Consider the following 24,956-nt stretch of genomic DNA (forward strand, 5'->3'; position numbering starts at 1 on the left):
TGAATTTTGCAAAATTATTCTCAGCGGAGGGAGAAGTTGTCACGGCTAAAAATTGGCTGCTGTTTCTTTAATGCTAAAAGAACTAAGTCAGCGGCCTACATTGACTCATGCAACCTTTCACCTAATTGTACCTGTATATATAGAGTGGTCAATGTTAGTGTTGTGGTGTGGGTTGGTTGGTTGTTTAGAGAAAGCTAGTAGCGTTGATGTGTGTACAGTTGGTCGGTTGTTTTGCAGATAAAGACTTTTAAGAATAAAAGCAAGGACACTCTTCTCGTGGACTCTTTTATGCCGACAAGGGTCAGAGGACCAGGCTGAGGAGACAAAGGAAGTCAGGACCTTTGCTTTTTTCAAACACTGACAGACATCGCTATCATAAATGTCAAGTTTGAAGTTCAGTCATGCCTTGTTTGTCTGTCTATAGAAGGGGAAATTTAAAATAAAATGTGTTACTTGACCTTGTCTGCCTTGCCAGCTTCTTCCTATTAAACTCTGGGAGGGGGGATTATTGGTTTGTTTTTCTTCTTATTGTGTATTTTTGTCTATTTTATATTGTAATTTTATGCTATGAACCGCCCTGAGATCTATGGATGAAAGGCAGTATACAAATTTAACTAATAATAATAATAATAATATAATTCCCCTTGACATTCTCATCGTGCAGAAAATGGTATTTCGCTTCCTGCCCTTTAAGACTTTACGTCATATGAAATAACACAAAGTGATTCTCTTAATTATTTTTGTCCCCACTTCTTTCTCGTTGCAGGCATTGTGTCTTTGATCTCGCTGGCCATTCTGTCTTATGAACGTTATAGCACCCTCACCAGTAAACGTGGCTCCGACTACCAAAAGGCTCTGTTAGGAGTTGGGGGCTCCTGGCTCTATTCTCTGGTCTGGACAGTGCCCCCTCTCATTGGCTGGAGCAGCTATGGGCTCGAGCGTGCAGGCACCAGCTGTTCCGTCCGATGGACCTCTGAATCTCCGGAGTCGGTGTCGTACATCATCTGCCTTTTCATATTCTGCTTAGTCATCCCCGTAACAGTGATGATATACTGCTACGCCCGCCTCTTTTATGATGTCAAACAGGTAAGTGCGTCACAGGCATTATATGTTACAGTGGGTTCTCCTTCATGGAGAGCACGTGTTGCAGTGGGGGCAAACAAGTCACCCCTCTGTTGCTGGGCAGGATCGGATAGATGGCCATGGCAAGTGATTGGGCCCTGCGGGTTGTTGGGGAGAATGTTATGTTGCAATGTTTGATGGACAGCCCAGAGGTTATATATTCTTATTGCACGCAGCATGCGGCCCTCTTTGCTCAGTGCATCAGATCACCTGCCCTCCCTCCCTATAATTAGGCTTGTGCGTTGACCTTGCTATGCCTGTCATGGGGTTGTCTGCTTTTGGGACAGGGGCCTGGTAGGAATTTTTCCATCTGGCTGATTGGCTGTTACCATTTGGTTTTCGCCTACTGCGTAGCAATGAGTCACAACTTGTAAGGTTGCAGTTAGGCATTGGTTATTAAATTGGTTGGTGGAGGGATAAGGATTGGCTGTGCCTGCCCCTCCAATGCTGCTGCTGCGCGGGGAATTCCGTTAAAGGAATCCAGGGTCTCACCATACTTTTGTCCGTTCCCCTGGTCAGGGGCTAGGGCCATGCAAGAGCCCCTGGGAACATTAGGGGAGAGGCGAGGGCCCAGACCCCTGACCCCCATTCTCTCCCCAAAGTGTTTTCCCTTTACTGACTTCCGCCAACCGGGCAGATGTCAGTCTGTCCCCAGGAGGGGACAGATAGTCTTAACCAATGCCTAAGCAAGCACTCGCATTTTGTATTTTAATAAAGTTGTGGCCAAAATTATGCCAAAAACCTTAAACTTAAATTGCTGTGTGATGTGTGAGTTTTTTTTTTGGGTGGCTTGGGGACCTTGACACGCAACTTTGAGGAAGGTTGCATTTCGGATACGTGCCCTCTAATATACATACGTTAAAAAATGAATTGAAGGCTTTCAAAGGTGGTAGATTTCTCTCATTTCATATTCGAAGGCCCTAATCCTCTGGACACTTACTTGAGAGTAAGTCCCCTATACTTAGTGGCATCTCTGTTTGTTTGTTTATTTATTTATTACAGCTCCATCCTATCCTCCTTTGAGAGCAGTGCAAGTCTCCTATCCAGGAAGCTTTCAGGTCCATAGCTTCTTTCCTTCAGTAGCAGAGCTAAATGTCTTCATAAACTGTTCTCTAGGAACATAGGGCAAAAAGATTCCTGCACTGCAGGGTTTGGGCTAGATGACCCTCATTGTCCCTTCCAACTCTTTGATTCTACGAAGCTGTTTTACATCAGGTGAGCCTCTTGGTCCATCCACCTCAGTACTGTCTACGTTGACTGACAGTGCGACTATCCAGGGTTTAGACACAGAATATTCCCTGCCTTCCCTGGAGATTCCAGGGATTGTATCCATCTGCATCCAAAGCAGATCCTTTGTCTCCTGCTCTTTCAGAGTAAACATTTAAAATATTTATTTAAAATATTTATATGCTGGCCTTGAAGGTAAACTTATGCAGTTTGGTCCTGAGTGCAGATGAAGAAAAGACTTGGCTCCAGGAGAACACCTAGGCTGTTCCTCTGATCAGAGAGGGTAACAGTAGCATCATCTATGACAGGTAAACTCACCAAGTTCAGACCATCAAACCTTCCCATCAATGAATAGGGGTTATCTGCCTTGGACACTGATGAACTGACTGAAAATGGTTTAGGTTGAATAATGAATTCAACTGGTAATTATGCATTGCTCTCCATTAATAAACTGGTTTTACCTAATTTCTAAATGGATGAACCAACTAAAGCATGATTAAGGGTTGTCTGCTGGATTGATTAGCTTTAATGAGTCAGGCGCCTTTTGATTGTCCTCGTGGATCTGACGAGTTGACAGTATTTGTGATTAATTTGTTATTTAGGATTGCACTGCTAATTACTACAATGTCTACTGAGAAGTAAATCCTTCAGTTCAATGGAATCAAACGGGGTTAGGATTGCAGCCTAATTTATTCTACCTTGATTAATGAGATTATGATGTTGTTGAACTCTAACTCCCATCAACTCCAGCCAACAAACCCAGTGGTGAAGGATGATGGGTGCTGTGGTCAAGCAACTTCTGGAATGGCACCATGGCAGCTATTCCTGCATTTTATAATTTCTGCAAAAACATGAACAGCAGTAAAACTTTGCTTATGCAGTGGGGCTCTGCTCTTTCCCAGGCTCCACCACATGTTAGGTGTTGGTTGGATGTTGTGATGTTGCTTTAGAATTAGAACTTGGAGAACTCTCATGCAAAGGACAAAATTTGGAAGGGTTATGCATGTATTGATTGCCTGGAGAAGTCTTCAGTTTTTGCTTATTCTTTAGGGTGGTAGACATCTCCTGGCTTTCAGTGATGTTATTCTCATTTGAAGCCCCGAGAGTCCAATTTTAGTCAGGTTCTAAGTAAAGTACTTGAGTAAGCAGGGTTGGCCTTTGCATGAGAATTTTGAAATTAGGGCTATGAGTAATGCTAGATGATATATTTGATTTCAGGAGCTAACTCCTAGAGGATTCCTGTCAGAGCAAAAGCTATTACCTCAATACCTTCAAGAATTAAATATTTGCCCAGTAGGAACCTACAGTATTCACAAAGTGCTCTAACATTTCAAAGACAAGATTGTAGGACATTAGGACCTACTATCATCAGACTAAATATTCCGGATTGCTTATTGCTAAGTCATATGGTGTTTATTTCAGGGGAAATCATAAACTTTGTTAAACTGCCTTTAAAAAGGGTGAAACTAGAATTAAAACGTGTGTATAGCCTTCATAACGGATGTGTGTATTTTGTACACAACTATTTGCACCGTGTTCCATATGGTGATAGCCATAAGAACAGATTTTAGTGGATCTACTCAGTATGTCTTAATTTGAAATTACCCACAGTATCTTGTGAGAATGTGGCACAGAATTCTTAACAACAGAGTTTAATTGTTAATTAAGGCTGCACTCCTAACCTCATTTACCGGGGAGTAAGCCCCGTTGAATTCAACAGGATTAGGATTTATTTATGAATAGGATTGGTTAGGATTGTGGCGTTAGCCATTTCAAAATTCCATATTCATTCAAAAAAACACCACTTTTTACTTCTGTTGGAAGTCTCTCGTGTATACTGTGCACTTAAAAAAAAAAATCTGGATGTGTACAACAATAAGAAAATCCATTTCTTATTGTATACTGTATTTGGTTGGGTGCAAAGAGAGGTTGTCTTCTCTAGGGGTTGTTAGTTACTAAAGGAAAGGGGACTTTCTGACTGGTGCCACTCTTCACAGTAGAATGCACAAATAACACATTAATGTTCCATGTACTAGGAAATGACATCTCCTGTGGCTTTATACTTCTGTCTGTGTACTATATGCCATTGACCCAAGCCATAAACACCTGGTGATGCTTCCAGTATGATACTTCCTTGTACCTGTTAGCAAGAATTTAGGTAAAGAGCTAACAGGGCAGAACAATAATTCCACAGGAAAATTACCCACAGAATAGTAAGCAAAGAAATTTGTTTGAACTTTCTAACGTCTGAGTGGCAGCGATACTGGAACTTCCGCTTAACTGCAGATGAGGACTCCTCACCTCGAAGCCCTTAACCTCTCAGTGTTTCATGTCCTTTTAGGAACCCTTACCTGTTACCACACACAAGTTGTTTGTTAATATAAGCACATTTCCTTTAAATGGAATTATTCTCTTTTGGAGATAGTCTAACAGCTGCTGTACGGTGAGATGGGGGGGAGCTGGTGGTTGATGTCTCATGCTGGCTATGGTTTTATCTGGAATATTTCATCTCTGGTTTTATCTGGAATATTTCATCTCTGCTTTCTAAAGCTATTGTGATAGTACCTGCCGCTGCAGGTCTCACCAGCTATCTGAGCTGAATCCTGATGGCTTCCTTGTGTTCCTCACTTTTATCTCCCTTAGAGACCTGTTGCAGTTGTTTCACCTGTCAGAAAGAATCTAGGGATGTCTTGCTAGAGGCACATGCTTAGGCGCATCTGAGAGAGCCCCTCTTTTCTCCTTAGAGGGAGTAGCTGAACACAGATATAGAAGGAAGCACCATAGGATTGCATCTGTTTAAAGGAGCTTGTATAATCTCACTTGGCAACCAGTTGTTGCTGGGTTGAGAGACCCGTAAGGAACTTTGTTGTTTCTTGAGCGTTGGTTGGATGAATATGTTGTGACAGGATCCCCAACCCTGGGACATCCTGATAGTTTGTGTCTCTCTGGGGATAAATGCATCTATTTTTGTTTGTGGGTAAATGGATTTTTTTTTAAAAAAAAAATATTGCTTCAGGGCAAATGCAGAATTCTGGGTGGGCCCAGAGGGAATTGTGCCTCTGTAATGAACTCTTCCTGCAAGCTATATTTGTAAGGGGGCTCAGCTATGCTGCTTGTAAACTTGCCCGCTTTCGCTGTGAGCACTCAAACACTGAATTCAGGCCAAGTTTGAAGACTTGTTTCCTCTGTGCCTCTCAATCTATAGTGCCCTATAGTGCCTCAAACACAACAAGAACCTTACATATATAACAGACTTGGGTGCCAAGTTCGGATGGCTGTGTTGCCAGAATAAGGCTGCTCAGAAACAAGAGGGAGCATACTTGCAGTAAACCCTAGGGTTTACAGTATTTTCAGAACCCTAGGGTTTACAGAAGTATTACAATATTCGGGGGAGATTTCACGAGGCAACCCCCCCCCCATCCAATGATGATTGGAAGTTTTTAATGTGTGGTGTTTTATTGTATTTTAATATTTTGTTGGAAGCTGCCCAGAGTGGCTGGGGAAACTCAGCAAGATGGGTGGGGTGTGAATAAATTATTATTATTATTATTATTATTATTATTATTATTATTACTCAGTGGCCATGGAATGCTGAGTTTCTTTGGGTGAGGAAGGCACAAATAATCAAGAGACAGAGGGAAAGTGGGACTAGAATATCCTGAAAGGGGAAATGGCTAGATAGAACACTGAACAAGAGTACATACTGCAACATTTTGTCGCAGTCCCCACTTGTTCATGCTTTTCTTAACACGGCTCAGGCCAGTTTTGAAAGTCACACACCGACAAAAGTTTTTGTAAGTAAGCTGATTCTGTGATGTTCCAAAATGCTTTGCCTTCTGATGGATGCTGGTATACACGCACCCAGAAGGCCCAACATGAGGAGAGTCGGTGTGATGTGAAAGTGCTTGCCTTGCGATAATTATGAGTCAACAGTGTGAGCCCATTCAGGGCGACTGGACTTCGCCTCTCCCCTCCCCAGTAGCTGTTTTCACCTTCTCAGAATCCACAGATGGTGGTGTTGCTGCAGAATTTGGATGCTCAACCAAACAATCTCCTATGCACTGCGTGGTGGTATAGTCCAGGACGACGACTCAGGAACAGAACTCGCTGAACAGTAACTTGATTTGTAGTCGCTGAACAGTAACTTGATTTGTAGTTGCTTTTATTATATACAGCTTTGTACAAGTTACTATATACACAGACTCTACACTCCGAACTCTCATTACCAAACTCCTACTCACTCCAACAATGAACTGCTATGTCATGCTGCTTATAAGGAAACATTCAGCCAATCAGCAGCCTGTTACTAGGCTTCCCTGTCTCCAAGCAGATTTTCACATATACCCTTGTTTAACTTGGCTTCTTGCCAAGTCACTAATTGTCCACTTCAAAGCTGCAGTTTCTCACAGACCTCAACAGGAGAAACAGATGCTTTATAGAGCTCAGGTTCAATCCCCAGCATCTCCCAGTAGCTCTGGGAGAGACTCCCTGTCTGATACCCTGGAGAGTTGCTGCAGTCAGTGTAGACAGTACAGTGGTACCTCTGGTTACGTACTTAATTCGTTCCGGAGGTCCGTTCTTAACCTGAAATTGTTCTTAACCTGAGGTACCACTTTAGCTAATGGGGCCTCCCGCTGCCGCCGCGCCGCTGCTGCCCGATTTCTCTTCTCATCCTGAAGCGAAGTTCTTAACTCGAGGTACTATTTCTGGGTTAGCGGAGTCTGTAACCTGAAGCGTCTGTAACCTGAAGCATCTGTAACCCGAGGTACCACTGTGCAGAAGCAGATGGAACAGTGAGTCTGCCTAGGTGTTAAGCAGCTTCCTAAGGCAAATATTAATATATGGTTTGGGGAGTGGGCATTCAGACTGCAGTTTCCCATTTGCAGTATGAAATGTTAACATCCATTGTACTTTTACCGCTTGATTCTGCTAGCTCTCGAGTTTGGTGGGACTTATAGGAGAGTAGCCTTTCAATACATGTTTGCTCATAAATGATTCCCACTGAATTGACATGATGGGAGCTTATAGCCCAGTTTTGTACTTAATTGCTTGAAAGTCAGCCTTGCTAAAATCAGCGTGGCTTACTTCTAATGAAGTGTAAATTGGCTTATAGAATTGTAGAATTGTAGAGTTGGAAGGAACCCCAAGGGTCATCTAGTCCAACCCCCTGCGATGCAGGAATCCCAACTAAAGTAGACATGTTTTGCTGTGCTCTTTTGTACTGGCAGTCATTTATACCTCCCTCTTTCTTTACTTTGCATCAAACTCTCAGAGGAAAAATAGAGTAATAAGTTCTGAAGTGTTCAACCATTTTTGCAATATTGCAGGCAATCACTTGCTTGGATGCTGATTCTGTAAGAAGGGCCCTATAAAACTGGCAAGCAATGGCTTATTATTATTATTATTATTATTATTATTATTAAAAAGAAATCTTTATTGCCATTTCTCTATGAGTGGAGAAGCACAAGTTACATAGAGACTTTTCACAATAAGGGGACAACAATAAAACATAATAAATCAGGAAAGGGGGAGGGGGGGAAACCAGAACATGAACATGAAATGCAGCTTTACATAGCGATCATAAATAGAATGTTACAGGGAGAGGAATCAGAAAGTAGGTTATTTTTCTATGAGGCCTCTCTACATAGTAACCTAGGAAATTGGAGGTTTGGTGGGTTTCGCAAATGAGTTGACAAAGGAAAATAATTTATGTCACATCAAATAAAAGCAGTCTATTTTTTTACTCATCTTTAAGGGCCCTCCTTCACAACCATGGGAGAGGGGCATAGGTTAGATTCCAGTGAGAGGCAACTGTGAATATGGCAGGGAGCAGGAATACCAAGGACTTATAAGCAATGGAGGAATTTTGCCCCCCTTCCAAAGAGAGGAGTGCCAGAGTGGAGTCTGGGGTTAGCACTTGAGTTGTGATCATGGAAATAATATCAAAAACCAGAGACCCAAACTGCTGACTGATACAGCAGTTCCACCACATATGAAGTAATGTTCCAGTGGAACCATGGCCTCTCCAGCATAGATTAGAGTGGGCTCCCCCCTCCCAATTTTAGATAAAACAGAGTAGAATCCAGTGCTACCTCAATAACGTTTTTTGAGTGGCTTCTTGTATTCTTGCAGATACTGTTTTCACAGAGCTCTGGACCACAACATTTCTCAGTCGTGTTCCTCTATCTGAATATCTAGGTCACTTTCCCAAACTAGTCTCATTCCATGGGAGGAACCAGATTCTACTGTATGCTGAGTAGAAATTTGTACATATCAGAAGCTAGCCCACTTTGGCTGGAGACTGCGTGTGAACAAAAATATTTGAAAAATGTCAAGCAAAGGAGCCCTTCTCCCTTATGGAATAGAAATTGGGCAAATGAACATACCGTACTTGCTTGAGTTGGAACCAGTGTTTTGTTTTGTTTTTGTTTTTGTGTTTTTTAAAAGAAAAATAGGTGCCAGCATGCAGTCCATCTACTTAGACATTGCACCTTATTTATTAAAGACATTTCAAAGAGTAACCTCTAGGATTCAGGTCAGGGATAGTCAATTTCTGTACATCAGGGTTGTTGTTCAGGCACTAATCTGTGAGCATTGCACACTCGTCAGGCTCTAGAATGCTGCTGCCAATTGACAATATCGACTTAGAAGTTATATAACACTAATTAGGAGCTATATGAGATAGTAGTACAATATGATTTACACGTGATGATTGATTGGTTCTTCAGCAGCTATTTTCAAGGACATTTACCTACAGAACTCCAAGAGAGAGACAGTGTTAACAACTTTTAAAAAATATTTTATTTTCCTTTCAAATTAAATTAAATCAAGCAATTAACACACATACACACACACATAACCATTTAGTAGTGCCCTGGGGATCTATTTGGGAGCCAAGTCTGACCATCCATTGTTCAGATTCTAAAGCATTCCAATGGCAAAGAGCAGCAAATTCAAAGGAATTCCATGCCAAAGGGTGCTCCAAAACAGAAAATGATGCTGCAGTCCTATGCATAGTTGCTTAGGAGTAATCCCCATTTAATTCAATGGGATTAGCTTCTAAGTAGGCATGCTTAAGGTTTGCCCTGTAAGCTCATTAATTAAAAAACGATCTGGAGTACTGGTTATTTTGCAGATGCCATGTGACACCCAATTTTATTTTAACTTTGGATTTGTTTCAGGGGTGAGGCAGTGGAGGTGCTTAAAACCAGTGTTTGGGAGCAGTTAATGGCCAATAAATTGCAAGAAAAGCCAGCCCGAGGCACCTGTCTTGTTCTGCATAATAAGGCTGGTCCTGCTTGAAAGAACAAGGGCCTGACTGTTATGTATTCCGTGGTCTGTGTTTGAGCTTGAGTCTGGACTAAGGATTCTGAGCCCCTGTGTTCTGATTCGATACATGATATGCAATCACAGAACATTTCCAGATTTGGGCCTCTGCCCATTGGCCCTTAAACTCTTGAGTCATGATTCGCAGCTTGGAAGTTTAGACAGCCAATCACGTTGGGAGTGGGAGTGGGAGTGGCCCAGGCCTTCAGAAATGTATATAAGCAGTAGCTTTGTCCCTGTTGTTTAGTTCTGTTTGTTCAATAAAGGTTCTTGCTGTTATCACTGTGTCTTGCCTCATGGGAACCCACCTATACTTCACTGACCATTTAAATTGACTTGCCATACTTTGGATATTTTGGACTGCTTACTAATAAGACACTATGTAATTTTTACCAGGTTGGAAAAATACGGAAGTCTTCTGCCCGTAAAAGAGAATTCCACGTCCTCTTCATGGTAATCACGACCATCATCTGTTACCTGATTTGCTGGATGCCCTATGGAGTTATAGCTCTCCTTGCGACATTTGGTAGGCCAGGCTTGGTGTCCCCAGTAGCAAGCGTCATACCATCTATTCTGGCAAAGAGCAGCACAGTATGCAATCCAATCATCTACATACTTATGAACAAACAGGTGAGCATTACAGTTAAAGCGAGCTGTCTTATGTAAACTGAAAATGACTTCTGTGCTCCCAAAGTAATATTCCTTTGTTTGAGGACTAGTCTAAGAGTTATTGGCACCTGAAGCAGAAAATCCAAAATGGCGGACTTCCCCCCCCAAGGCAAGGTAAATAATTTCCACCTTCGCTGGTGCTCAACAATTTGCTGTTCTATTCTGTGGCAGCCTCGATCTACCTAATGGGGTCGACCTGTGAGTAGTTATGAACAGGGTTGCACAGTTAATAGATTAAAACTCATAGGATAACCAAGATTACTTTAGTTGGGCGATAAGCTCAACAGTTATTTTGACTAGTAATTAACAGCAGTTTGGGGGTAAAGCTTCGGGGATGGAATGAAGGCGTGGGCTGGCCCCCGTGTGCTAAAATTATGTATTATGTTTTTGTATTTGTGGTCTGGGATACTGTTTAGGGGCTTTTGATGGGGAATGTATTTACAGTGGAACCTTGTTTTTCGAGCGTCTCAGAACCCGAACAATTCAGAACCCGAACGCCGAAAACCCGGAAGGAATTGCTTCCATTTTCAAACGTGCCTCGGAAGTCGAACGGCTTCCAAGGCACGTTTTTCATTTCCCCCCATTGATTTTGCAGCCGGCCCATTGATCCTCGGTTTTCTAATGTTTCAGAAGTCGAATGGTCTTCCGGAACAGATTACGTTCGAAAACCGAGGTTCCACTGTATTAGTTTGTATACATTAGTATTGTCAGCTGTTTTAGTTGTTTTCATAATGTATTTTGTATTTTCAACATTGTAACTTTTATGTTGTGAACTGCCCTGAGACCTAATAACGATTCATTGCCTTGAGAATAGGCAACCTGATGAATTTCTTTAAAGGGAGATGATAGAGAACATTTGTTTTGCTTTCCTAGATTAATTGGCACAAAAGTGTTAGGGATGGAATCTTATGGTGGGACCATATCTTGGTAAGCATGTGTCATGGGCAAGAGTGGCAATCTCAGTATCATCCTGTGTGTCTTGGCAATTCTGGGGGAAATTGTAGTAGCAACCTGCTTAAGTGCACTGTTTCCCTCACTGAGCAAGGGACAACTTCTTGGCCTTTGAAAATGAGGGTTGTGGTGAGGTGATGTAGCTACGAGGAGAAGCAACTCACCAGGTGTGGTGGAGGTGCTATGTTAGCTTCCCTGCAGGTGGGGTTCTGTTCCTCACTGGTAGGGAGATGGGCGAGGCGGTGGGAGGTCTGCGCAGTGCAAACCTCCCCTTTTCCTGCTCCAGAGCAACTGACGGAGTTTCTAAGATAACTCCCACAGGCCAAAGCTACAGCTTCTCCCACTAATATATTAAGATATCGCAACACTGTCAGAGTTGTGCGTCAGGCTTGTAATGTATGCTGCACTCATTTCTCTGAGTCACTTCTTTTCACACCACGGGGGTTTCCACAATAGGAAATTCATCTTTGTCATCATAACTGCTTGTACTGACTTTCGGAAACTTGGAAAAATGCCTCTTCGGAGACCCATGCTTGTTGTTTCCCCTGAACATCATGGAAGTCTCTTGTGCCATTCTCCCTGCCCATTGAATTCACCATTTGCAGATTAGGGACACATTGTGATTTTAAATGGTATACCGTCAGAAAATTAGGTACATGTCAGCATGCCACATGCTTAAATAGGCAAAATCTAACTTGCCAGTGGAAAAGTGTCATCCTTGAATGGTGCCCTCTTGTGACTCTTTGTAGAAAGATTCTCTGGTTCTCATGGGAATGCCTCTTAAAAGCATTTTCATGTTTGGATCTAGGATCCTTGAGGAAACCTAGGATTCCTCCAAGTGAGTTTCTTTCTAGATCTATTCCTGTATTTGTGGTGATACTGGGCTCACCCAGCAATGTTACAATACAGCAGACTATGCCCTCAGCTCCACCCCAATGCTGAGACCTTGAACCCACACCTGTGATGATGATGATGATGAAGAAGAAGAAGAGAAGGAGTTTGGATTTGATACCCCGCTTTATCACTACCCGAAGGAGTCTCAAAGCGGCTAACATTCTCCTTTCCCTTCCTCCCCCACAACAAACACTCTGTGAGGAGAGTGGGGCTGAGAGACTTCAGAGGTGTGTGACTAGCCCAAGGTCACCCAGCAGCTGCATGTGGGGGAGCGGAGACGCGAACCCGGTTCACCAGATTACGAGTCTACCGCTCTTAACCACTACACCACACTGCTTCAGTGCAGTGGCTCATAGGAGTGGGCTGTTAGCTATTTCTATAACACTGTTCCTACAGAATTCAGTTAAGCTATATTTAGATCTGTATACTGGAAAGATCTAATGAAAATCCTTTTGGGGGTATTGTTTTGTTCATTATGTTATGTATTTTTGTGTCTTTATGCTATGAATCCTCAGATGAAGGGCAGTATACAAATTTAATAAATAATAAGAATTTTAAAAATAGCTACCTCACTTCCAGTTCTAAAATGTTAGGATTTCAACACAGCATGTTAGGATTTTACAAACATTAGAGCATGTTTTTACTCAAGACATCTTACTGCTAGTGTAAAAAGGATGTAAAATAACAAATAGCAGCCTGTAGTCTTATTCAGGATGGCAAGATGTAGAGAAATTATCCAATCGTCACAATTCTTTTTAAAAATGCGAACAGTTAGCTGAAAAGATGCGGCAGTTCTGAGGAGAACGGTGGTAGAAACCTGCTGAAATGTGCTATTCTCCTCATTTCCTCTCTCCTTTTTATTTGGCTTGCAAGTATATTTTGAAAATGGGATGTAGACTTCCAAGAGCTGTTGGTAAGAATAATGTCGCCTGCACACAATTCTTCTGTCAGAGTCAGATAATCAAGGAAAAGAATGCTTCCCCACCTTATATATTATTTAAAGCAGTATCCACTGTGATCTCATCTCTTTTTCATTATTATGCAATATTTACATACCTTTGGAGTCTGCACAATAAGTTCACACTAACGAGCCGAGACAACCTTCTACCAAGAGGAATACAATAAAAAAAAACTAATAAGGGCTAGAGGGGGGAAGGAAGAGTGGAGAGATACAGCAAAAAAGGTTGGATAATTCACCCTTTCATATTCATCTTCTTACCCACCATCTTCACCCGTTTTTGCTGTAAGATCCTCTCCCTTTAGTGCTACCTTGGTTCTCAAACCTCTTGGTACTCAAAAAACTTGGAACCCAAACACTGCAAACCCAGAATTAAGTTTGCGAACTCTTTTCAGAAGCCGAACGTGCTCTGTTTTGAGTGTTATGCTTCCGATTTGAGTGCCACACTTCCGATTTGAGTGTTACGCTGAGGTCTGTCTGTTTTAGCTATTTATTTTGCGTTTTTGTTTTTGTGGCTGCATGGAACCCAGTTCAGCTACTGATGGATCGATTGATTGTGTGACTGCAGTACATTGTTTACTGCTTTCATTTTATGGATCAATGGTCTTGATAGATAGTAAAATTTATGATAAGTTGCTGTTTTTAGGGGTTGTTTCCAAAAGTCTGGAACTTTTGCATTATTTTCTATGGGAAAGTGCGCCTTGGTTTTGGAACGCTTTGGTTTTGGAACGGGCTTCTGGAACGGATTAAGTTTGAGTACCAAGATACCACTGTATATATAAGGGTGCAATATATATTTCTATACAACTACAGAGGAAAAATACATTTTCTCCAGTCCATTCAGGCAGCTAACTGCAAGGTGTAGGACTCTCATTCTGGACTGGGCTCTCTGGAAGCCATTTGGATCCATTAAGTGGCGGGAAAGACCATTTGAATTGGTCCTCCGCTCCCTGTGGAGGAGAAGGGTCACGGAGAAGTCTAGTGATCTGACCATGGCACTTCTTTTGTTCTACTGGAACTTTGTCTCGGGTCACCCACGTCTGCAGAGGTAAACACCAAATCTAAGGCCTGTCTATGGCTACGATGAGTAGGGCCAGATTGAAGAAGCAATGAAAATACAATTTGAAAGACCACACGGCACAGCACAGCACGTTACAATTGCTACAACAGACAGAAAAGAATGATAATAATTTAAGTTGTGCATCAAGATCCTCAGCAATTTTCAAGTGAACTATGGGGGGGGGACGGGACATTTGGCAACCACTGGCCTGGATTGAAAGGATGATTGATTCAGAATGAGCTATAATAGAAGTTTCAATTAATCTGACCGTGACCATTTTTTATAAAACTACGAAGGCTATAAAACGCGATGGCTTTAATAGCCTGTGGAATTAATTTTTTAAAAGTTTGGCATTTCACATTTAAATGCTGCTATTCTCAATTGATGCCTGTCATTGTAATTTAAAATTATATTCTGTATTTTTAATGTTATTTTCGTTTTGTATATAGTGTGACAGCCTGTGGCTAAGTCACTATTTAATAACCCAATTAGCTGCTTCCCACAGCCTGCAGGCTTTATGACTCTTTTTCTAGCGCACTTGTAATTTTATTCCTTTTCCGTCTGCAAGACGTGTAAAACTGATTCTGAAAGCACAGCAATTGCCATTAAAACACACAGATGCGTGTAATTGTTATGCAAGAACACACACAGGATGGCTGTACTTGTTACATCCTTCCTACACAAACTGTTCTTTCAACGTTATCATTCAAGGAGATTCACATTCTAACCCTTCAAGATGAATCTCAAGGTAATGGCAGGAATAAAAGTGTGTGAAGTCTTTAAAAACTTTTAGGAGTCTTTGCCTGTTTAACTTCCAAATTTGTTATTGACATGAGAACAGACTACCTTCCCCCCCATGTAAACATTACCTCTGAAGCAGCTTGTTATCATTCCCAAAGCCAACAATAAATAGTCCTGGATACTCCCCTCCACACACAACTCAGGGAAATCCTTCATCAAAAGAGAGGAACAAGGAAAACATTGCTTTGTGTATACTAACTCATATTTATAGATTCAGAATTAGATTAGAAATCACTGCTATAATTTAAATAGGAATACCACACTCTGATCATAGTGAAGCAAACTGTGGCCAGGTGACGTGCCCCTGCTCAGTCCGCTATACTGATGCTACAAATAAATATATTATAATAATAAATGTTCATGGGGGACAGTTCTCAAGGTCCCTGCCCTCTTCTATTTCTCTCCCACCCTCTCCAGTGTGGTGTAGTGGTTAAGAGCGGTAGTCTCGTTATCTGGTGAACTGGGTTCGCTTCCCTGCTCCTCCACATGCAGCTGCTGGGTGACCTTGGGCTAGTCACACTTCTTTGAAGTCTCTCAGCCCCACTCACCTCACAGAGTGTTTGTTGTGGGGGAGGAAGGGAAAGGAGAATGTTAGCCGCTTTGAGACTCCTCCGGGTAGTGATAAAGCGGGATATCAAATCCAAACCCTCCTCCTCCTCCTCCTCCTCCTCCTTCTTCTCTTACACACGGAATCATAGAATCGTAGAATTAGAGTGTTGGAATGAACCTTACTTTCTCTTATAGAAACAGTATTCTAAACCTGTTTATCAAACACTGCCATTAATAAATGCATTTCCAATTGAAGCTGGATGTTGAAATGATGACTTGAAGATTGCCCTATGGGTATATGTCATTCTGTATCCATCAATCATAATTCGCTTGACTAAATAATTCTGACATAGTATTGTTGGATAAGGAGCTAGGTGAAGTGTTCTCTTTCAAGCTGTATGTTAGAAGTCCTTGGGTCTGCCAACAATTTCTTAGGGACATTTTTCAAGGAAACTTTGCCTTAATCAGGAATACCTTCCACCCTGGGGTATGCTACTTTTCGTTAGAGCACAGAAGTTAAGTTTAAAGTTAGCTTGTCACAATTTTTTATTTGATTTATCGTATTTCAATGGCACTTTTGATTCAAACGAATCTCAAAGCGGCTTACAAACAATAAATAATACAATAATACAAAGCGATAAAACATAACAGAGCATCACAAATACAGCATAATGTCTGCGGCATGCATAGTGAAAACATTCGAAATCCACTTTATTATCAAATTGACTGCTGGTATACTTGCTATAAATGTATGTGGAGTTTTGCAAGCCATCCTGAGTGTGCCTACGCATCAAAGGGCAAGATATAAACTACGGAAACAAACACAGTTATTTATTTTATAGCTCATTTCTGAAGCTATCATTGATTATATAGAAAAATGTCTAGGATGTCACTAGAGGGCCCTGGCACGTATGTCTAGCCCCAGTCTGGGTGCAGACCCAGTTTTAACTGTCAGGCCTAGGGTGGCAGAATTTTAGGGGCAGCAAAATTAGAAGGGCAGTAGAATTTGAAAGGTGGCAAATGATGACCGTGTTGGTGGAAGGAAGAGCCATCAGCTGCCATTCCCAGTAATAATTCTTCATTATTGGGAATGTGGCACCACTGCATCCACATTATCCTTAGGGGAAAGCACATTCCAAGTGGGTTTTGTTGGGGGAATAGAGAGAGGGCACAGAGCTCTCCTCAGAGGCCTTTTGCGACCCCAAATATCAGAGAGACTGCCTCCTTCCCATCAGACTCTCATGTGCTCAGATTCTCTACCCTCAGAGGCTTGAGGGGGGTAGCGGTCCAGGAGAGGGCATTCCATGGCAACCCCTAAGCTGTGGAACTCCATCCCCACAGAGGTGTATCTGGCTTCTGAAGGATGCTGAAGAGGCACGTCTTTGGACACTTTGGGTATATACTGTTAGGACCCACCTTATTTTTTATGGTTGCAAGTTGTTCTGTTATTGTTAATGTTGTGTTTTAATGATAGGACCTTTGGACGAAGGGCAGGCAACAAATCAATAAAGTGTTGGCTAAATTGTTGGAAGCAGAAGTGTAGGAACATTTGGCTTAGATGCAGTCCAGACACACCCTTCATAGATTCTCTCTTAAAAGCAGTGAATGGACAACCTGTGAACTTCCAGATGTTCTTGGACTTCAACTCCCATTCTGGTGGACCGGGAATGGTGGGTGGGATTGTCCTAAGAGCATATTGAGGGCTGCAGGGTTCCCACCACTATCTTAAACATATGGCGTTGACTTAAAATTGTGCATTCATGAATTACTGCTTCTGACATTCATACATAGCATTATAAGTTCACAAAGAGAAATGATAAATCAGCAGTTGACTAATAGTGACTTGTTGGGCATTAGATTTGTTAATGAAATGCATATGTAAGTGTGCACAGTCTGCAGAGCTGGACCATTAGGACCCTGTACAATCACAAAGTTGACTATGGATTCACCTTAGGTATTCTAATTGGGTTCAGCCTAGGTATTCTTAATGTTTGATGACAAACGAATGGATTGAAGACCTTTTGCAGAGCCGTTCAGATCTCAGAAAAAAGTGACTGGGGCTACAGGTTGTACGACTGGCATTTAAAAAGCTTGTGCCCCTTCAAATCAACCTTCGTACTACAGCTCCTACTGAAAAGAGTACTGTAGAACAACCAGTCAGTTGCATGCACTCGGAAATAAAATGTAGACATTTACATTTGGCGCAACATGAAAAGTAGAAGCTATGGCCTTTATCATTTTAAAGACCATGTAATAATTGGGGGGTGGGGAATGGCTTTCCTGGTAATTTTAAGCATGTGTGTGTTATCCATTCTGAACAGTTTGGTGGAATGATAATGTCCTTGTGTTATTTAAGGCCATGGAGGTAGAGATTATAAAATGTTAAGAGTTGGGAAGGCAGAGTGAGTGAGATGATGCTCATTATCCAATAAGCCTAGATCAGGCTTCCTCAACCTCGGCCCTCCAGATGTTTTGAGACTACAATTCCCATCATTCCTGACCACTGGTCCTGCTAGCTAGGGATCATGGGAGTTGTAGGCCAAAAACATCTGGAGGGCCGAAGTTGAGGAAGCCTGGCCTAGATCATTTAGATCTATACTGAGGGGAATGCTATTCTTTTACCCATTTGGACTTTACTTCTACTCCAGACAGGTCTTTTTGAGGAGCACAAGATCTGGTACACTTTATCCATGCCTTTTGGCAACACCAGGTAGCTGTAAAGTCTTGTGATGCCAACAGTCTTGGGAAACCTTTTTGTCTATGCGCTACCCATGATAACAAGATGCCAACACTTGCCACCTCATTCCACAGCTGCGTTTCCTTTGTTGTCAGGAACCTCTGCCACTCCCCAAGCATTCAAATTATTTTCTACACAGCACAAAGGAACCGCACGTTATTTGTGGGTACATGGTACCTTGGTTGTTGAACTTAATCCGTTCCGGGAGTCCATTCGACTCCCGAAACTGTTCGAAAACCAAGGCGCAGCTTCTGATTGGCTGCAGGAGTTTCCTGCACTCAATCGGAAGCTGCGTCGGACGTTCAGCTTCTGAAAAACATTCGCAAACCAGAACACTCACTTCCGGGTTTGCAGCGTTTGGGAGCCGATTTGTTCAGGAGCCAAGCCGTTTGACAACCAAGGTACCATAGGGCTGTCTCACTCCTCGGGAGACCTCTTAACGGGTTTAAGCGAGGCAGGGGAGCTGCTTCTTTATTTACTTGGACAAGCAACTGTGAAGTAGCCACAGGGCTGTATTCAGAATTTTCCTTCACATATTTCAGCACTCTCCGGGGGTTTGTTTCTTCTTTATCGTTGTATGGTAGATTTATGACATCATAAGGACAGGGACCATTCATCCCAGGAGGAATGGGCCACTTGATCAATGTGTGTAGGAGGGAAAACATATCTAACATTTGGGGCTTTTTACTGGTTTTGATTATGAGGCGAGCAAGCCGTTTCTGAAGAAGCCTTTCATGCTTAACTAACACGCCTAGCAATTGAATCACGGTGAATAGCTTTAAAGTAACTGTCTGTCTTTCCTTTGGGAACATATGGCAAGGATAAAGTTTTCGTGTAAACTTTCCTTGTGAACATCATGCTGCTCCTGAGCATTTCGAATGTCTGTCTCTCGTCTCTGCCTTCTGCCTGCAGTCAAGCCGAAACCTTAAAATGACAACCAGACCTAACAGTTATTGGATATAAAGCAGGATTTAATTGTTTGGGCTGCAGGTCGATAGTAGAGCAATATGCGCTGTCCCTGGCTCAGTGATCAGCACCTCCTTTAAAAAAGGAAATATATTTCTTTGAAACCTTGTACAGCTAATCAAGCATGGAGTGTAGATGGATTAACTCAGGATCAGGCAGTTCCACAGCTATGTGCTTTGAGGAACAGTACAGCAAACCTCTTTATGCACATTCAATTGACTGCGTGCATCCAGCAGTGCTTCTGTTCAAGGTCCCCAAGCTTTTCCTTCCCACAATGATTCACAAGCTGTTCCACACAATGGACTGCACTACACAGTTTATAAGGGACAGAGACACTGGACTCAGCTACACTCAGTCAATTATATCATTAAAACTGCATTATAGACGCGTGACACCAGATGTAGAGAAACCAAAATCTCCTATAACGTGTTTTCCTGTAACATTTTTTTAAAAAATGTGTCCAGATCCAGCCACTGTATCTTTGGGTGTTCCGCCATACTTTTTTTTTTTTTTTTTAATGCACCCTCCGGCACATAAAGCAAAGCATGTCTTAAAGATTTAAGGCTAGCTTGTGGAAGCCTCCTTAAACACAGAGATCCTCTTACAAGGTCTGTGCATTAGTGGTTTTTTAAAAATTCAGTATGCCTTAGCAGTTACAGATCTTTTTGCTCACACTTGTCTTTCCCTCCGTTCTGAACTTGTGGCAGGAGGGAATCAAATTAGGTCTCAGCGATAGGTCACTTCTCACAAGGCTATTAATCAAAAGTAGCTCGGAGACTAATACATAGCTTATTTTCGGAATGTATATGTATTAATTGTACTTAAGATCCCACCTTTTTCTCCAAGGAGCTCAAGGTGGCTTACACCCCTCCCCACGACAACCCTGTGAGGTAGGTTAGGCTAAGAAGCAATAACTGGGCAAAGGTCACCCAGTGAGCTTCGTAGGGATTTGAACCCTGGTCTCCCAGATCCTAGTCCAACACTCTAACCACTACACCACACTGCCTTTATATACCAGGCGCTACATGTGTGGTCAGTTCCTTAATGGCAACATTTGTTTTGTAACATACACATTTTAATCCCCTCATGTTAAATAATGAGAGGCTGATGCATCCAATCAAATAAAAAAACAAACAAACTTTATTTACAAGAAAAATCTGTACACTGTGCATACATAAAAATATATAAAACCAAAATAGAAAATACAAAAGTGTTAAAATGTATACAAACACTGTTTTTAAAAATGCGACTCCTGGAAAATCTCAAGCTTTCGTTTCTTGAAGAGTGCACATTCACTTAAAAAATTATCATACAAAATAATTCTCAAGGCTATTTAAAAAGTACACAGTCTTCTATTTGAGTAGCTCGGTGACTACAGCTTTAGAAAATGAGATGATATGTGTGAATATAAGGCATGTACACAGCTGGCCATTTAACAACAAAGGTTCAAATTATGTTGCCATGTTACAGAGTGGAAAACTGCGATATAAAAATGCATTTTATTTTTATTTAATTTATTCAATTCATACACCACCTTTCATCACAAAGATCTCAGGGCGGTTATTTAAATAAACCTTCAATAGGTATGAGGTACTTATATAAACAGTTAATCCAGATGTTCTTTTTGCACAGAAAGCTGCAGTTTTATGGATGCAAATGTCTCCATATGAGATTTTAAAATCTGTTGAAATGTGTAATTTCACGACATTTATTTTATCTTCAAATTGTAAAGTATAAGGAAGGGAGGGAAAGAAGTTGGTTATTTTAAAAAAAATACAATCATCATCATTTTTAAAATATCCCTTCCTTCCTTCCTTCCTTCCTTCCATAGGAGCACTTGATCTTTACTCCAATTTTGCATGCCATGTAAGCAGCTGAACTTAAAAAAAAATAAGTAGAAAATATGGAAAGCCCAGTCATAACTTTGTCTGTCTTCAATTTCAGCACATGTAAAACTACCCTGGTATGGTTTGTGTGAGAGAAAGAAGGGGAACTTGTTAAGAGAATTATGGGTTGCAATCTGTTCAAGACAAAGCACTCTGAAATTAATGAAGTCAGAGTTCAATTTAGGGATAGAAAAGCCTCGTTGAACAAAACCAAAAGAACAACTCCTAGCTAGATTCCCCCCCCAAAGTACTAAGAATTATTTAGCGCCCAAACAATATTTTCAAAAACCTCCATTTATATTTAATGATCCTCTTTAGAAAGGGTGATTTTTAACAAGTGTGGAGCGTTTTGCAGCTTTCATTACTAACACTTCAAATATTTTTGCATGATGAGTGTAACACCCATAAATGTTTCCTCTGACTTAGGGATGAGAGCTCACACCGCCACAGGGCCTACTCGACGGCAATAGGGTGTCACAATTTAAGTATTTTGTCTGGGGTGGGCAGAGCTGTTCTCTCCATGCAAGTGAAAAGGTAGCCCTTTCTATGAAGGGTTGAACATTTTAGAACCTTAGGTGGACCAACTTGCTCTGTCTCCTTGCAGTACTTAATCTGCAGAGGGAATTAAGCCCAGAAACATGATGAGCAACAACTGCAATCCTTATTTCGTTTATCTCCCCCAGTCGGTGATCTATCCTGTGGTTTACATTTGCCAGTTCTGTATGGTCAAAATCTCCAGGGAATTCTGTAACTTAATCAAGGCTGGAGTGGCAGAGGAAAGTGTATATAATAGGCCATGCTAGCCCTCTCCTTGCCCCCTGACATTAGACAGAAAGGTAGTAACGCTGCAATTCTGTTCTGATCATTGGCCATCTTGGCTAGACCAGCAAAATCTGAAGGGCTACAGGTTCTCCACCTCGACTTTGGTTTGCTTGCCTAGGAATACATCGGATTAAATTCAGTGGGTCTTACTTTTGAGTAGAAATGCACGGGACTGGGCTATGAAGGAAGCAACTTTCAGAATCCTGGGCAAAATAAATAGATAATGCAGTTAGGCATGTCTTCTGGAGCACATGGTTAATTATTTTAGTGAATAGTTTGTTGAAATTTTGAAACAAGGCCAGGATCACAACCCATGGTTTTTATTTGGGCTTGTTTCAGCAAACCCTAGTTTAAAAGAAGAAGCTGCCAAACTCCTCCTCTTGGCCATGTGAGCATACAAAGAGAAGACTTGCGTTGCTTGTGCATTTGAATTACGTCTTTGTGTTACATGTGGAATAGGGTCATTGTGGCTATACCCTAACCAAGTCTACTCAGAAGTAAGTCCTAGTGAATTCAATGGGGCTTACTCCAAGATAAGTAGGGTTAGGATTGCAATTTATGCATTTCAATGGGAACTAGGCACTTCCCATCTCCCAACTAGCCGTGCAATTGCCACAAGGCTAATTGACAGAACTATCCTATATCTACTTGAAAGTAAGCCTCACTGAGTTTAACGGGGCTTACTCCCAGGTGCCATGTTAGGGTTGCAGTCTTATATGCATCTGTCGGGAGCAAGATCCATTTTGAGCACAGTAGAACCTACCTTTGAGCAAAAGAATATGTGCGGGGGGAAATTGGCCTGCATAATTAATCTGGATTCTGTGCAGAGAAAAGCTGGATACTGTGATTTGTGTGTCAGCTAATTAAACAAGTGTGCATGATTTTCTTAATTTCCATATTTTTAATCTGATTCTGCAAGGAAGAAAACTGGGTATTTGAAGCCTTGCCCTAGGCTCCTATAACTTTTTTTTTTTAAGCACTGCCTCTGACTTCTCTGAGTTTGGAGGAGGCAATGCTCAACACTGTCAGGATATTTTTGCCAGCCACACAGGCTACAAAGCACCTCTTTAAAAAAAATAAAAATGATAAAAGTCACTGGAAGCTGGATTTCGTGCCCAGTGCCACATTCAGTGCATCTGAACTCAACACTAGTAACGTTGGTAGCAAGCGGAGGAAAAAAACGGAGAAGGTGAAGCAATTACCTGGCCATGCCTCCAAGTCACACATGACAATGGAAGAAACAACAAGAGATGAACGTTTTGTTCTTGCTAGCTAGCAAAACAAAGATTGGCTCAACAGTTTATAGATCAATTTCCCTGTAACAAACATGAGAACACCTCGAAGTGACCCTCTGAAGGTGTTATGCATAAAAAATTAAGAGCACCACGTTAAAAAGTTCACAGTGGAAAGTGTAGATCATGACAGATAATAGTAACAGAAAACAAGTATGCTTTACCCAAGGTGTTGTGTGCAACTTTTCAACTGTACAGCCATCAGTGCAGAGAAAGTGTGAAGCTTTCAACATATTTATGCCAATCAAAACTAACTTCTCCCAGCAACCCTTGCTTTTTTTTTTTAAACTGGTAAAAAGAAGAAGCAGCAGCCAAGGCTTAAACAGACTTCATACTTTTTTAAAGTGAGATTTCTCACTGACTTCAAGTAGGAGTTGCAGACATTTACTGAACATTTATAATTCTGATATAGATTAAAAATGCACTGTTATATATATATATATCTATATATATATAATAAGGTGGCCTAAAAACATACAAAATTCTATTTAACATCTAATACACATTCATTTACTGTCTTAAACTGAACAGTCTGAACTTTCAATCAGCTATCACTTGCTAATGCTTTCTGTCTTTCTTTCACTTGCAACTTTTAAAAAACAAAACCAGAAGTCCCCCCCCCCCTGTTTCTTCCTCTTCCCCTCTCATCTCCCTTCAACACTGAAGTAAAATGCATTATTCTTCATCTGTGGAATTTTGCAAAGTTGAACACTTATCAGAAGATGAACCGATAAGAATGTTTTTAAAGTTTCCAATTTGAACCCTGCTGAAGTCAGTGGAATAAACAACTATAGTTTCGATTGCGAAGGTGGTTGAGTTAGGAGAACTTAAATGGCGAGAGGGAAAACCAGACTTCGTTGGAAGGTTGACTCAGGATCTGTGGTGTCATCCCTGGGTTTGTACTAGACCTCGGTTTGGAGACAAGCAGTGCTTCTAAGTTACATTTAAGAAGATACCACATGGCCACCACTAATTTAAGGTTCTTGAAGGAATGTCCAAGCAGTTGAAGCCGTAGATAAAACTTGATTAAAATGGCACTATTCAGAAAAGTGTCCAGTATAGGGGTGCCAACTTGAATAAAATATTGGGGCCCCTAGGCAAGCCCCACCCCACATAATTGATCACATGACATGGCACACACACCATTTGAATGGCAATGCCCATCAACTTTGGGTGGGGCCCAGCCCCCTCCGATATTTTATGGGGTGTGGCAAAGCGGACCTCGGCCCCTAGGAATTGACTCCTATTATCCAGTATTTGGTGTGTGTTGCCGTGTTAGCAATAATGAGATTAGCTCCCACTGAAACAGATAGGGTGTTAAGTTAAGCCATGGTTAAATTATGCTGAACCCAACACAATTATTTGTTTAAATTGAATTATGCCTCAGGCAGGTGGTTATTGTTAAGAATACGGCAGAAACACATGCATACAAGAACGGATGCAAACTCTCTCTCTCTCTCTCTCTCTCTCTACCCAACTGGGCAATTTTTTTTTTAAGAGCCTAAACAATGAGATATGTGCACTATATTTTCCTTTACTTAGAATACTTCTGATTGAGCAAACACAACAGGGATGGGGGACGTGTGGATCTCTAGATGTTGCTGGACTGTAGCTCCCATCAGCCCCACCCAACATGGCCAACAGTCAGGAAGGAAGGAAGCTGCACTCCCAACACCTGGAGGGCTATCCTTGCATG

General features: G+C 41.6%; 2 protein-coding genes across 2 annotated transcripts in view; one reads left to right on the forward strand and one right to left on the reverse strand.

Annotated features, from left to right (window-relative positions):
• Window positions 1-24,956, forward strand: part of LOC117046005 (opsin-3-like) — a 47,296-nt gene that overhangs the window by 17,686 nt on the left and 4,654 nt on the right. Inside the window, exons 3-4 of the mRNA XM_033147659.1 lie at window positions 767-1,086; window positions 10,072-10,305. Of these exons, the coding sequence (XP_033003550.1) occupies window positions 767-1,086; window positions 10,072-10,305 (554 nt within the window). The remainder of the gene's footprint in view (window positions 1-766; window positions 1,087-10,071; window positions 10,306-24,956) is intronic.
• The window catches only part of ST6GAL2 (ST6 beta-galactoside alpha-2,6-sialyltransferase 2), a 70,282-nt gene continuing 69,213 nt past the window's right edge, over window positions 23,888-24,956 (reverse strand). Inside the window, exon 7 of the mRNA XM_033147658.1 lies at window positions 23,888-23,946. Within this exon, the coding sequence (XP_033003549.1) occupies window positions 23,943-23,946 (4 nt within the window). The 3' untranslated portion in view covers window positions 23,888-23,942. The remainder of the gene's footprint in view (window positions 23,947-24,956) is intronic.

Source organism: Lacerta agilis, chromosome 4, assembly GCF_009819535.1.
Source record: "Lacerta agilis isolate rLacAgi1 chromosome 4, rLacAgi1.pri, whole genome shotgun sequence".
NCBI lineage: Eukaryota > Metazoa > Chordata > Lepidosauria > Squamata > Lacertidae > Lacerta > Lacerta agilis.